The sequence below is a fragment of the Trachypithecus francoisi genome, unplaced genomic scaffold (genome assembly GCF_009764315.1).
Source record: "Trachypithecus francoisi isolate TF-2019V2 unplaced genomic scaffold, Tfra_2.0 Lachesis_group17, whole genome shotgun sequence".
In the NCBI taxonomy this organism is placed as follows: domain Eukaryota; kingdom Metazoa; phylum Chordata; class Mammalia; order Primates; family Cercopithecidae; genus Trachypithecus; species Trachypithecus francoisi.
The window spans coordinates 81,239,177-81,253,476 of record NW_022681462.1 but is presented as its reverse complement, the minus strand read 5'-3'; the positions used below and the strand labels follow the sequence as shown (position 1 = coordinate 81,253,476).

General features: G+C 56.7%; 1 protein-coding gene across 1 annotated transcript; it reads left to right on the top strand.

Moving 5' to 3' along the window:
- Positions 1–6,252: 6,252 nt before the first annotated feature.
- EMILIN1 (elastin microfibril interfacer 1) lies at positions 6,253–14,147 on the top strand. Its single transcript, XM_033176275.1, has 8 exons — positions 6,253–6,909; positions 7,856–7,975; positions 8,438–8,658; positions 9,820–11,748; positions 12,153–12,269; positions 12,730–12,747; positions 12,899–13,036; positions 13,422–14,147. The coding sequence occupies exons 1-8, from the start codon at positions 6,740–6,742 to the stop codon at positions 13,757–13,759; spliced, it is 3,051 nt and encodes a 1,016-aa protein (XP_033032166.1). The 5' UTR covers positions 6,253–6,739; the 3' UTR covers positions 13,760–14,147.
- The last annotated feature ends 153 nt before the right edge of the window (positions 14,148–14,300 follow it).

Genomic DNA, 14,300 nt, shown 5'->3' with positions numbered 1-14,300 from the left:
TCGGAAATAGGGCGGACCCTCCCGGAATCAAAACCCAAACCGTGGGACTTCGGCCAAGTGGGAAATCACCCCCCGGATGTGAGGGAGGGAGAAGGGGAGAAATGGAGAAGGGGAGGAAGGACTGGGACAAGCAAGAGGGGTCCTGGGTTCAGAACAGATTAGGTCGCCGAAGAGAACGAAGAGCGGTGGCTGCGGGTACCCGAGGGTCTCTGGCCAGGGGAGAGGCACCCTGGAACTCTCCAAGCCTCTGCCCAGCCAGAACTTTCTCCCCCCTCACTCCATGCTTTCTCTCAACTTAACCATAAAAGGGAACGGCACCGAGCCAGGCCGGGGCCGGGGGCTGGGCTGTTGCTCTGGAGCTGTCAGGGGTAATGGAAGCCAGTTGCTTTGCGGTAGAGGGGGGCCAGGGCTCAGGGGAGGCCTCTGCTTCTCGGAGCCAAAGAAAACTCTACAGGAGATGCTATGAGCTTGGGACAGGGCACCAGTTTGCCGCCCGTGTGCACTGAGCTGGGGATGCACCATCCCAAAGTGGCCTTCCCTGATCTGGGACCATCAACAGTTTGTCCTCCAGGGCTTCAGCCCGGTAACTCCTAAACATAATCCCTGCCTTTAGGAGTCTGTAGTTCCCCTGGCCTCCCCCCACCTCACCACCACCTCACCACCAGCCCCCACTCAATATTTCCCAGAAGCTTCATATTTAGAAAGCCAAGTCCCCTCCACATAACACTGGTGAAATCCCAGACAGGTACTCCCTTATGCATCTCTCAGTTAGCAGTCTGTTTCCAGCTCCCCTCTGGGAGAGTAAGGGTCTAGGTCTTAAGGATTACACATCATTATGCTTCGTGTCTCCTGGAAATTTGAAGCAGATCCAAGTCCAACCAAACACTTGGGTCTACTGTTGAATCAGAACTAGCCCTCCCTTTTAAAAATAAGCTCTACCTTTAGGCCGGCCCTGGAAGTTAAACTTTCTAGACTGAAAATGACATGAAAGAAAGCCTTGGAAGTGCTTAAAACCAATTGACCCAGGTGCATAGTATTCTAGACTATCAGAGCCAAAAGGGGCCTTCAGAATCATGAAGAAGGAAACTGGCCAGGCATGGTGGCTCATACCTGTAGTCCCAACATTTTGGGAAGCCAAGGTGGGTGGATCACCTGAGGTCAGGAGTTCGAGACCAGCTTGGCCAATATAGTGAAACCCCATCTCTAGTAAAAATACAAAAATTAGCTGGTAGTGCACACCTGTAATCCCAGCTACTCAGGAGGCTGAGACAGGAGACTTGCATGAACCTAGGAGGCAGAGGTTGCAGTGAGCTGAGATTGCACCATTGCACTCCAGCACTCCAGCCTGAGCAAGAGAGAGAGACCCTGTCTCAGGGAAAAAAAAAAAAAAAAAAAGGAAGAAAACTGAGGCCCAGCAGGTAATTGATTTCACCAAGTTTCTACAAACTGGTGAAAGAGCAGTGTCACCTCTTCCTCCTACCTCCACTCCCTGTTCCAGGTCAGACTGGACTCAGTAGGTTGTCCTAGGGTTAGGCACAAGAGGGAAAGGATTTATTTTAGGACCACCCAGAAATTCATTCACCTCACAGAACTTCCTGTGCCTAGGTCAGTGAGTCTTTATCAGCCTTGAATGGGTCATTTGGCCCAGTGCCTGGAAGAACTGAAACAAAAAACAGTCTATGAGACTGAACTAGACTTAACTAAGAACTGACAAATCTTGAACCAAGCTTGGATAAAGAACTATTTGGGAAGTGAGACAGGCACAGCCTCATCCTGGGGGGATTTGGGAGGATGTGGAGGGAAATGACTGGGGGGCACTTGTGGAGCTCAATATCTGTGATTAGTGTGACATTTTCAAGGAAAGGACAGGCCAGAATTAGGCTCAGGAGTGAGAAAGCAACAAGACCTGGGAGAAGGGGGACTGGGTTCAGGGAGGTGGGCTACTAAAGTCTTAAACCTGGAGGAAGAGCTAAAAGGAAAAGTAAAGTGTATCTCTTTGGAGAAAAGTGGGCTTTTGCTCAAGACTCCCCACAAACTTGAATTCCCATGTGGATTGGCATGACCCAAAGTCCAAATCACCTTTTTTTTTAATTTTTTTTTATTTTTGATATGAGTCTCGCTCTGTCACCCAGGCAGTGATGCAATCTCAGCTCATTGCAACCTCTGCCTCCCAGGTTCAAGCGATTCTCCTGCCTCAGCCTCCTGGGTAGCTGGGATTACAGGAGTGTGCCACCACGCCAGGGTAATTTTTGTATTTTTGGTAGAAACAGGGTTTCACCATGCTGGCCAGGCTGGTCTCCAACTCCTGACCTCAAGTGATCCTCCTGCCTCGGCCTCCCAAAGTGCTGGGATTACAGGCGTAAGCCACAGCACCAGGCCCCAAATCGTATTATTCCCCCCTTTTCCCTCCCAATATTCAGTCCTCTGACAGAGAGGCTAGACATAAAATGCTCCTTATTGCTGGTGCCCACGGCTGTCCTGACCCTGGTCATGAACTCATTGCTCAGTCAGTGAAGCTGAATGAATGAGTTAATTGCCTCGTAGGGCCAATTGGCACTAGATCCTTGGAAATTACCCACTTTGGAGAGGTTGTAAAATAGATCATGTCCTAGTGCCACCAGGAACTTAGCTTTTTGGGGGGTCAGGAACTCTTACCAATTGCTTTGGAAATTTATGGCTGCCTGCCAATACCACCACCAGAATGTCACTGCCACCATCACCACTACCACTGCACTCTAACTTTAGTCTCTACTGCAGCCTGTTTGCCCACTCAAGCCAGCAAGGGGAAGCGTCCTCCCTGGTGAACTCAGAGCCACTGATACCTTTGTGATTTCACATTCATGACAGCTCCTAGGTCTTGTCTCCTAATTACATAAAAGCAAATGAAATGCAACCTACTGCAACTATATTTCAAAGCCAACATTTTTTACTTGATACACTTAAATTATACACAGATTTTTGAACTTCAGAGTGTAGGAGAGGGAATGGGTAACAACTGGGCAGTGACAAGATGGCTGGGGTGACTTTTCAGGTTGCGAGAGGCCTCCTAAGGGCAAGGAGAGGGAGAAGAGCAGAGAAAGAAAACCCATAGCAGCAGCTGGGGCAATCTGGAGGGGAAGTGGGTTGGCTTCCTGCCAGCGCCAGAGCCAGAGCCTGGAGACCAGGGACAAAGCTGCAGCCTTCCACGGACAACTTCTTTGAAATCAGGATCTCCTGTGAACATTTCCTTCAAATCTCCTGTGTGCTGATCCCCAGGGCTCTAAGGGGCAACTACAAATTTCCGTTTCTGTTTGTTCCAGCATTTTCACCACCATCCCCACTGTTTTGTCCTGAGTCAGTCTCACTCTGTTGCACAGGCTGGAGCACAGTGGCACAATCTTGGCTCACTGCAGCCTCCGCCTCCAGGGCTCAAGCGATTCTCGTGCCTCAGCCTCCTGAGTAGCTGGGATTACAGGCACACACCACCACACCGGCTAATTTTTGTATTTTTAGTAGAGACAGGCTTTCACCATGTTGGCCAGGATGGTCTCGAACTCCTGACCTTATGGGATCTGCCCACCTCGGCCTCCCAAAGTGCTGGGATTACAGGCATGAGCCATCGTGCCTATCCTAATTTTTGTATTTTTAGTAGAGATGGGGTTCACCATGTTGACCAGGCTGGTCTCAAACTCCTGACCTCAAGTGATCTTCCCACCTCAGCCACCCAAAGTGCTAGGATTACAGGCTTGAGGCACAACACCCAACTTGACGCTGTCTTTTCACAAACATTTCTCTTAGCCATCAAGGTCACATTCCAGGTCATAGGCTATCGGAGGTAAGATGGTTCAGAGTTGCATTGATGATTTGATGGCATTCATTCTCATGGCTTTCACCTATTACCCTGCATATGGTGGAAGAATCAATGGTACACCATTGCTAACCATCCTGGACACTGGTTTCCACTAGGATGTGTTACTTTTATCTTAAATTCAGTATGTTCAAACTACGATCACTTATTTCCTCTAAACCTGCTCTCTTCCCGACTTCCCCATGCTGGTTCAAATGCTAGAATCTTCTCTTGTGTCTCCCTTCATCTGGTTCCTCATTACTCAGGCAGTCACCATGCAGTTACAATGTTCCCTGCCTATCCATGGTCACTGTCATCACCAGAGCCCAAGACTGCATCACTTTGCAATGTAGAATTTGGAAGGAACTTCAGATGACACATAGACTCCCAGTGGTGTCATGGGATTTGCTGGGTCATAGATAGTGACAGGAGGAGCTGGGGCTACACTGCCTGTGCTCTGACACTGTATTCAATATTATCACTCACAATATCTTCTTTTGTGTATGCATATATGCTTCTACTCAAAAACTTGCAATACAACCTCATAACCAGTCATTTGAGCCTCTCCCTAATTTGTCCACAATCTACTTCTCTGAATTTCGGTCCCATTTTTTCCTGACACAAAAAAAGAGCTAATGTTGATTGAGCACTTACCATTTGCCAGGCACTGTTCTAGAATGTTTACACGCATTGACTTAATCCTCGTAAAGTGGGATGGAGAGTCCTGTTATTCCTGTGTTATAGCTGAGGAGACTGAGACAGACCGCTCTTCCTGAGCCTGAAATCTCTCTCCTTGCCTTGTCTCTGTTCTTGACTCCTGCCCCCCACCCCCACCCCCGCCCCAATGCTGTTCAGCTTCTGTCTTTTCCAGCCTCTCCTTTGACTGCCTCCCTCAGCCAGCTGTCTTTTCCCTCCTCCTAGCTGGAACATACATCATCCCTCTTTCCTGCCCCTTGACACTTTTTCTCTCCTGGCTTGTGACAGTTCTCTATTTGGGGGCTTGTGTCCCATTCTCCAACAACCTCAGTTGCTCCTAAGTGGACAGCGTCTAAGTCTTACCTATGCCTTTGCTACCTGGGCACCTCCGCAGTGCCTGGCACACAGCATTCTCCTGTCTCCTTTCTGTCTTGTGCCTCTGTTTCTTTCTCCAAAGCATCCCACCACCTGGAGACCCTGGTCAAGCACTGAGGGTCAGATGGTGACAGGGACCAAGCTTTTAGATCAAGATGGCGCAGGTGGAACTTTCAGGTCAGGCTGACGGCTCTTTGCCTGTCACTGAGAGCTATCAGACTCAGCTCCAGACTAGGGACTGACTGCCTCTGGTGCTCAAGAGATCGGTCCCGATTCACCTCACCCCACCTCCACCCAGTTATGGCCTGACTGTCACCAAAACAAACCCAGAACCCATTTTCATTTATCCCTTTAAGAAAGGTTCTTTGTCTTCCTGCCCACGTGCCCTCTACTGCCTGACAGAAGTCTGCTCCCCATTGCTAGGTGCCTTTCTTCCTCTTCTTTTTTTTTTTTTTTTTTTGAGACAGAGTCTCGCTCTGTTGCCCAGGCTGGAGTGCAGTGGCGTGATCTTGGCTCACTGCAACCTCCTCCTCCTGGGTTCAAGCAATTCTCCTGCCTCGGCCTCCTGAGTAGCTGGGATTACAGGTGCACGCCGCCACGCCTGGCTAATTTTTGTATTTTTAGTAGAGACAGGGTTTCACCATGTTAGTCAGTCTGGTCTCGAACTCCTGACCTTGTGATCTGCCCGCCTTGGCCCCTCAAAGTGCTGGAATTACAGGCGTAAGCCACCACACCCGTCCCTTTCTTCCTCTTCTGTCGTCTGTGGATTTCCCATCTGCCTCAGTGGAGTAAGGACTCCTTTTCCTTCCTGGCCCAGTAGTACATTCTCCTCTCCTCCTTTCTCCCAAGTCACTGACTTGGTATTTAGTGTGTGTTCTCAGCCTTACCACTGATTTGCTGTGTTACCTTGGACAAGTTACTCTCCCACTCTGACCTCAATTTTCACATCTCTAAAAGGAGACTGCTGGACTAGATGGTGAGTGAAGTCCTGCTGAGTTCTCCAAGTTCATTCTCCCTTGTCCAGTCCTTCCATCTCGCCCTCCCCTCTGGGCCCCCTCTCTAGGGCCCTCTCCCCCAGAGGAGGCCTGCTCCAGCCCCAGGGGAGCTGCGACTCTGGCTCCCGTTCCCAGTCGGAGTGACCAACCCTGGGCCTCCTTCCCAGCTTTGGCCCTGGCTCCATGTGGCCCATCTGAGAGGCTGGCCTCAAGCCCGGCAGCAACTCCACATTTCTGTTTTTCCTTTTTTTTTTCCCTCTTTCCCGGAGTTAACAAGAAGCAGATGTGGCGCACGATGGTTGGAGAGGTGGGGGGAGGAAGGGGGAGGCAGGACCGCCAGCCAGACAGGGGGGAAGGGAGGGGAGCCAGCAGGGAGGAGGAGGCCAGGGCCCGCCCCACGGCCACTCTCGCGCCTCTGAACAGCCGCAGGGGCAAAGCCCTGTCACCCCCAGGATCCGGTCATCAGGGAAAGAGGACAGGGAGACTAGAAGAGGGCCAGCTGGGACGAGGGGGCGGAAGCCCAGGACGCAACTTCTGAGCCGCAGCTCCTGAGAGGGGCAGGGACCAGAGGCCAGAGGGGGCACAGAAAACAAACCCCCTCAGAAGTGAAGAGAAGAGCGGAAGGAACCGAGCAGGGACGGACAGGAGCTGAGGAGGAAAGAGGAGGGGAGAGGGGTCAGGCCAGGCAGCCAAGGAGAAGACGTGTGGCCGGGGGCTGCCGGCAGGAAGCTGGGACGGACGGGACGGGCTCGCGCTGTCCTGTGGAGCAGCAGCATCCCTGGGGCCGGCAGAGGAGCCAGTGGCTGGGCGGGATGAGTCTCTGAGGGCCACTGTGGAGTGCCCCACCATGGCCCCCCGCACCCTCTGGAGCTGCTACCTCTGCTGCCTGCTGACCGCAGCTGTGGGGGCCGCCAGCTACCCTCCTCGAGGTTACAGCCTCTACACGGGGTCCGGTGGGGCCCTCAGCCCCGGGGGGCCCCAGGCCCAGAGCGCCCCCCGGCCGGCCAGCCGCCACAGGTAAGAGTCTGGGTCCCAGCCCGAGGCTTGGGTGGTGAGAAGGGGGTCATAATGCCACCTCCACCTGGCTCCCTGCCCTGGGCTCTGTCCCCTAATGCAGGGCAGAGGGGGAGTGAGAAGCCCATCCATTAGGTGGCTCCTCACATGCCCACCTTCCCACGGCACCTTTTCCAGGACCCCCTGAACACATATGCTCCCTGGGTCACCTAGGGGGTCTGCTCCCACATACCCTCATGGGGCCCTGCAGTTATATACCCAGGGAAGCTGCCCTGAGGGGAGCAGGCCAGGCCTTCCTGCCAGCTGCCCTCTGTATCCCAGGCCCAGAGCCTCAGGGAGACCTTTTGTCCCCTTCTAGGGCTCCCTTGGCCCCATCTAGTAATCCATAATTCTGACACCACTCCCGCGCTGTTCCCTCCATCCCTTCAGCCAGACACAGATCAGAGGCCGGCATGAATGGGGCCAGGAGTATAGAACTGCAAGAGGGGCAGGCTCATCAATGGCTTATTCTCTACTTAACCCTGAGCTGGCCTGCCCGTCCTCTCCCGGAGGGGTGGGGTGGAAGCCGGTGTTCAGATCACCCACAGGGCCCAGCCTGGCTGTGCGCACACGGCATGCCAAACTGGGGGCTGAGACAGGCCCAGAAAGGTACACATGTGATCGTGTACATTCAGAGGCTCCCCAGGGTCGCACCGTCATGAGGGCTGACTGCTCTGTGGTTGTGGTTTACCATTCTGCACCACTCCCCATCTTGAAAAGTCTTTATCTGCCCCTGCTACACAGGACAGCGTGGGGGATAGGGAGGGTGGCCCTGCCAAAGTCCTTGCTCTCACTGATCCCCAAGGGCCCTGCATCTTTGGAGCCTTCCTCAGCCCCTCTGGTAGCCCCTGGGCCATCCTTCAGGGCGTGTATCTTTGGTCCTTGGACCCAGAGGGGGTTGTACCTACAGGAACTGGTGTGCCTATGTGGTGACCCGGACAGTGAGCTGTGTCCTTGAGGATGGAGTGGAGACGTATGTCAAGTACCAGCCCTGTGCCTGGGGCCAGCCCCAGTGTCCCCAAAGCATCATGTGAGTCCCAAGGCTGGGGAATGGGCCCTTGGTGGGAACTGGGTGAGGGCAGATGGTGGGTGGCTGACTCAGGGAGTCTGTACAAAGCAGGGAGCGAGGGCAGGACAGGGTCTAGGGTCGCAGCCATTTTGAGGAGATACTGAGACAACAGTTTGGCTGGTGGGAGACTGAGGGCAAACCTGCCTCACGCGCCAGCCCCAGATGCCTTCTCTGGGATGGCTCAGGCTCAAGCAGAGGAGTTCAAGGTTCCAGCACAGGGCAAGGGAAGGAAGAGCAGGGATTTAGCCCTTGACCAAAAAGCTGACAGCTGTCAGCTGAGCAAGGCCACATGTTGAACAGTAAGAGGGACCCAGCCTGAGGGACAGGCCATGCCCACCAGCAGCTTGCCCACCCCTGAGGACAGGGACCAGGGTCACTAACAATACAGGGAGGAATAAAGAGGCCTCCTTCTGCCTCTGCCAGGTACCGCCGCTTCCTCCGCCCTCGCTACCGTGTGGCCTACAAGACAGTGACTGACATGGAGTGGAGGTGCTGTCAGGGTTACGGGGGCGATGACTGTGCTGAGAGTCCTGCTCCAGCGCTGGGGCCTGCATCTTCCACACCACGGCCCCTGCCCCGGCCTGCCCGCCCCAACCTCTCTGGCTCCAGTGCAGGCAGCCCCCTCAGCGGACTGGGGGGAGAAGGTGAGTGTGGGAGCTGCTACGAGGGCGGCAAGTGCCAGATGGTGATCCGATGCAATGGGAAATGTGGGGCCAGGCTGCTGGGGGAATCCCCCACGCTCTATGCCAGAAAGAAGAGAGGGGCAGAAGGGAGTTAGTGAGATCGCAGAGATTCCCTGCCCGTGTGTGTTTGTGTGTGTGTGTGTGTGTGTGCGCGCGCGCGCACGCGCGTGCACGCACGTGCATGTGTGTGGTTGTGTCTTGGTGTTTGTGTGTGAGAGAGAGCATGCAAAAGATGGAGAGACAGAAAAAGAAGGCTGAGAAAGAGAAGGTGCTCGCACACACCCACATGTGGCCAAGATCCTTCAAACAGCTGCAGGAGAAAGGGGGCATTCCTTTGAGAAGCTTGGTCCATGGGGACAGACAGTTGAGACTACAAATCCTAGCATGCATTGCACCTGACTACAGATCCCAGACCCCTCCGTGGCCTCTGTAGACCGCAGGTCCCAGCATGCAGCAGTCCCCGTGGCTTGCCTTCCCTCCTGCTTGCTGCACACCGGATGTGCTGTTTCCCTGCCCCGAGATAGCCATACTATAATTATGCAAACAGGAACTCCTGGCCAACTCTCACCGTCCACAGAGCCTCTTCTTTGTCCCCATGGTGTTGCAGGGAAGGAAGTGTCACCCAGTGGTAGCTGCTCTTGTGGCATCCAAAGTGCCTCCCCTACACTCCCATTTCACCCCTCTTGACAGCCCCATGACAGAAGAATGTCATTATCCTTTCACAGAAAAGGAAAGAGTTTCCAAGAAGTTAAGAGGCACTCTGGGCAGGTGGAAAGGACATGGACCTGGGGGCCGGATAGATGGTCGAGGTTTGAAACTTAGCACTGCCACTTATTAAACCTGTGATCCATGGCCAGGCTCCTAATATCTCTGGTCCAGTTTCCCAGCCTATATAATGGGAAGAGTTCCTGGTATCTCCCCAGGGGAGTTGTTGAAGAACAGAGTCATGTTCAAATTTGGCCTAGAGGCATTTAGTGAATGGAGTTTCCTTTTTTTCATCTTGCCAAAATCACCCAAAGGAGAGACAGAGCCCAGCATCTGACCCTTGCTGGAGCTGGGGTGAGCAGGGGCCCTGAGCTCTGGGGTCCAGCCCCTCTGCCTTTTGCCTTCCCCTCTCCTTAGGTCCTGGGGAGTCAGAGAAGGTGCAGCAGCTGGAGGAACAGGTGCAGAGCCTGACCAAGGAGCTGCAAAGTCTGCGGGGCGTCCTGCAAGGACTGAGCGGGCGCCTGGCAGAGGATGTGCAGAGGGCTGTGGAGACAGCCTTCAACGGGAGGCAGCAGCCAGCTGACGCGGCTGCCCGCCCTGGAGTGCATGAAACCCTCAATGAGATCCAGCACCAGCTGCAGCTCCTGGACACCCGCGTCTCCACCCACGACCAGGAGCTGGGTCACCTCAACAACCATCATGGCGGCAGCAGCAGCAGTGGGGGCAGCAGGGCCCCAGCCCCAGCCTCAGCCCCTCCGGGCCCCAGTGAGGAGCTGCTGCGGCAGCTGGAGCAGCGGTTGCAGGAGTCCTGCTCTGTGTGCCTGGCCGGGCTGGATGGCTTCCGCCGGCAGCAGCAGGAGGACAGGGAGCGGCTGCGAGCACTGGAGAAGCTGCTGGCCTCCGTGGAGGAGCAGCAACAGCACCTCCCCGGGCTGGCCGTGGGACGCAGGCCCCCTCAGGAATGCTGCTCTCCAGAGCTGGGCCGGCGACTGGCAGAGCTGGAGCGCAGGCTGGATGTCGTGGCCGGCTCAGTGACAGTGCTGAGTGGGCGGCGAGGCACAGAGCTGGGAGGAGCTGCGGGGCAGGGGGGCCACCCTCCAGGCTACACCAGCTTGGCCTCCCGCCTGTCTCGCCTGGAGGACCGCTTCAACTCCACCCTGGGCCCCTCGGAGGAGCAGGAGGAGAGCTGGCCTGGGGCTCCTGGGGGGCTGGGCCACTGGCTGCCTGCTGCCCGGGGCCGACTAGAGCAGCTGGGGGCACTGCTGGCCAATGTGAGCGGGGAGCTGGGGGGGCGGCTGGATCTGTTGGAGGAGCAGGTGGCAGGGGCCATGCAGGCATGCGGGCAGCTCTGCTCTGGGGCCCCTGGGGAGCAGGACTCTCAGGTCAGCGAGATCCTCAGTGCCTTGGAACGCAGGGTGCTGGACAGTGAGGGACACCTGCGGCTGGTGGGCTCAGGCCTGCACACGGTGGAAGCAGCGGGGGAGGCCCGGCAGGCCATGCTGGAGGGACTACAAGGGGTTGTGGGCCGGCTCCAGGATCGTGTAGATGCCCAGGATGAGACAGCTGCAGAGTTCACGCTACGGTTGAATCTCACTGCAGCCCGGCTAGGCCAACTGGAGGGGCTGCTGCAGGCCCATGGGGATGAGGGATGTGGGGCCTGTGGTGGAGTTCAAGAGGAACTAGGCCGCCTTCGGGATGGTGTGGAGCGCTGCTCCTGCCCCCTGTTGCCTCCTCGGGGTCCTGGGGCTGGTCCAGGTGTTGGGGGACCAAGCCGTGGGCCCCTGGACGGCTTCAGTGTGTTTGGGGGCAGCTCAGGCTCAGCCCTGCAGGCCCTGCAAGGAGAGCTCTCTGAGGTTATTCTCACCTTCAGCTCCCTCAATGACTCACTGAATGAGCTCCAGACCACTGTGGAGGGCCAGGGCGCTGATCTGGCTGACCTGGGGGCCACCAAGGACCGCATTATTTCTGAGATTAATAGGCTGCAGCAGGAGGCCACAGAGCATGCTACGGAGAGTGAGGAGCGCTTCCGAGGCCTGGAGGAGGGACAGGCACAGGCCGGCCAGTGCCCCAGCCTAGAGGGGCGATTGGGCCGTCTTGAGGGTGTCTGTGAACGGTTGGACACTGTGGCTGGGGGACTGCAGGGCCTGCGCGAGGGCCTTTCCAGACATGTGGCTGGGCTCTGGGCCGGGCTACGGGAAACCAACACCACCAGCCAGACGCAGGCAGCCCTGTTGGAGAAGCTGGTGGGGGGACAGGCGGGTCTGGGCAGGCGGCTCGGTGCCCTTAACAGCTCCCTGCAGCTCCTGGAGGACCGTCTGCACCAGCTTAGCCTGAAGGACCTCACTGGTGAGGGGACAAAAGGCATGAGGGGACCCCTCTCAAGCCCCTTATTTTTCTTCCCCCTCCCCCAGCCCAGCTTCCAACTCATCTGCTTTCTCCTTGCTTTTCCCAGCATGAATTGCAGCCCCAACCACTATTCCAGGTGTTAGAGTTTGCCTGCAAGAGAGGATGCAAAGTCCTAGCTCCCTGCCCTCCCTCTGGCTGCTCACTAGGCCTGTGGGTGGAGAGAGGATGTTGCTGTGCCAGCCAGGGATCCAGCATATGCAGCAAGGGACCCCATCGCCCCCTCAGTCTGCAAAGCTCCACCTGTTCCATCTATCTTCTCCCTGTTCATGAAGCCACCACCCACCTTCCTTACCCATTGGAAACTCCTTTTATGGCCCTCTTTCAACTCAATTTTGTCACTGTAGGGCCTGCAGGAGAGGCTGGGCCCCCAGGGCCTCCTGGGCTGCAGGGGCCCCCAGGCCCTGCTGGACCTCCAGGATCGCCAGGCAAGGACGGGCAAGAGGGGCCCATCGGGCCACCAGGTATGTGCACTGAGACCCTTGCTGCAGTCAGGGTTGCCACTGCCTACCCTCCAACCCTGACCCCCTCTGGCAGCCCCAGGCTTGACATTCCACTCTGAACTTGACAAGGGGAATTGGGTCCTACCTGACTGATAGGGAAAATCAGAGGAAAGTGAGGAGGAACTGTGATAGTCACTGTGTTTGGTTAATGGGTAATAGGAGGCTAATGGATAATGTTGGCCCCACTGCAGTACTGGAGACTAAAGCTGAGTCTATTATGGCTGACTGGGGTGTGAAAAGCTGGGATGGCCCAGCAGTTGAACAGAATGGACCCTACCTATTCCTATTTTTCTTGATACCCCAATTCCTTCTTTGAAGTCCACGTAGCACCCAGCACAACAGGAGAACCTCAGCAGATGTTTGCTGAGTGACTTAGTGAGAGCTGCTTTACTTCTCACTGCTCCCTTTCCTCTTCTCACAGGTCCTCAAGGTGAACAGGGTGAGTGCCTTTCATTTGATTCTGGGGGGAGAAGCGACTAGGGGTTGGAGGACGGAGGTCCTCGGGCAGCCCTGGGCTGGGGATCCAGCAGGGGAAGGGGGCTGGCACTCTGCCCTGAGCATCCCCTTTAACACCCACCCTTCCTGCTCAGGAGTGGAGGGCGCACCAGCAGCTCCTGTGCCCCGAGTGGCATTTTCAGCTGCCCTGAGTTTGCCCCGGTCTGAACCAGGCACGGTCCCCTTCGACAGAGTCCTGCTCAATGATGGAGGCTATTATGATCCAGAGACAGGTAGGCCTGGGAGGGGCTGGGTTGAACAGTTGGAGAAATGGGTAAGGTATGCAGTGTTATCTTCCCATTCTTGCCTCTTCCGACAGTGTGAATCTTTTCATTCTCTGATTTGGGGAGACCTCGGCTCTTTCTTCATTTATTCAGTCTCAGCCAGTGGGGAGGAGTAGTCATTCATTCATTCATTCATTCAGCAGATCTCTACTGGGGCCTGCTCCTGCCCAGGCACTGTTTTAAGGGCTGGGGATGCATAGTGAACAAAGCCCCAAGTTCCCTGCTGCTTGCATTCCAGTGAGGGGAAAAGACCCAGCGGGTCCCCCCCAGTCCAGGAGTTCTGGTGCGCTCCCCGGAGCTTCCCTGGCCCCCTGACTGCTATCCTCGTCCCCAGGAGTCTTCACAGCGCCACTGGCCGGACGCTACTTGCTGAGCGCAGTGCTGACTGGGCACCGGCACGAGAAAGTGGAGGCCGTGCTATCCCGCTCCAACCAGGGCGTGGCCCGCGTAGACTCCGGGGGCTACGAGCCCGAGGGCCTGGAGAATAAGCCGGTGGCCGAGAGCCAGCCCAGCCCGGGCACCCTGGGCGTCTTCAGCCTCATCCTGCCGCTGCAGGCCGGGGACACGGTCTGCGTCGACTTGGTCATGGGGCAGCTGGCGCACTCGGAGGAGCCGCTCACCATCTTCAGCGGGGCCCTGCTCTATGGGGACCCAGAGCTTGAACACGCGTAGACTGGGGTCCCGCCCGACGTGTCTACGCCGGCTGAAGAGACAGCGGGGGCGGCAGGCTCCCGGGGTCCCGCCTGGGACGCAGCACCCAGCCCTGGGCGAGCGCCGCACCCGGGCCCGCAGCGGCACCGCGCCCAGAGGGGCCTCTCCCTAGGCCCGGGGCGCGCCGGCTCAGGGAGGCCCGGGGCCGCCCATGGAGACTTTTGGCCTGGCGCGATCCCCCCGGAACCCCTCCAGGGCCGGCCTGCGGAAGAGCCGATCCTTGCACCCTCCGCTCCCTCCACTGGCCCTCCAGGCAGAGTCCCTGGGCTCCAGGCTCCCCCGCGCGGGCGCCGCCCACCGCCGTACTAAACGATCCAGGAATAAAGACACTTGGTTTTTCTAAAAAAAACTAAACGAACCGTTCCGCTCCGGTACGGGGTCGGGGGCTGCCAGGCGTGCACAGGGCACGGGGCAGGAGAGACCGTGGCCTCCGGAGGGAACCCTGGGTACCGCACTGCGCTCGCCGCCTCCGCCCGGCTCGGGGCGGCTGGGAGTTGGCTCA

Coding starts and splice junctions, on each gene's coding strand:
- EMILIN1 (XM_033176275.1), top strand. CDS start 6,740: ATGGCCCCCCGCACCCTCTGGAGCTGCTACCTCTGCTGCCTGCTGACC. Junction 6,910..7,855: donor CGGCCGGCCAGCCGCCACAG/GTAAGAGTCTGG, acceptor TTGTACCTACAG/GAACTGGTGTGCCTATGTGG. Junction 7,976..8,437: donor CAGTGTCCCCAAAGCATCAT/GTGAGTCCCAAG, acceptor TGCCTCTGCCAG/GTACCGCCGCTTCCTCCGCC.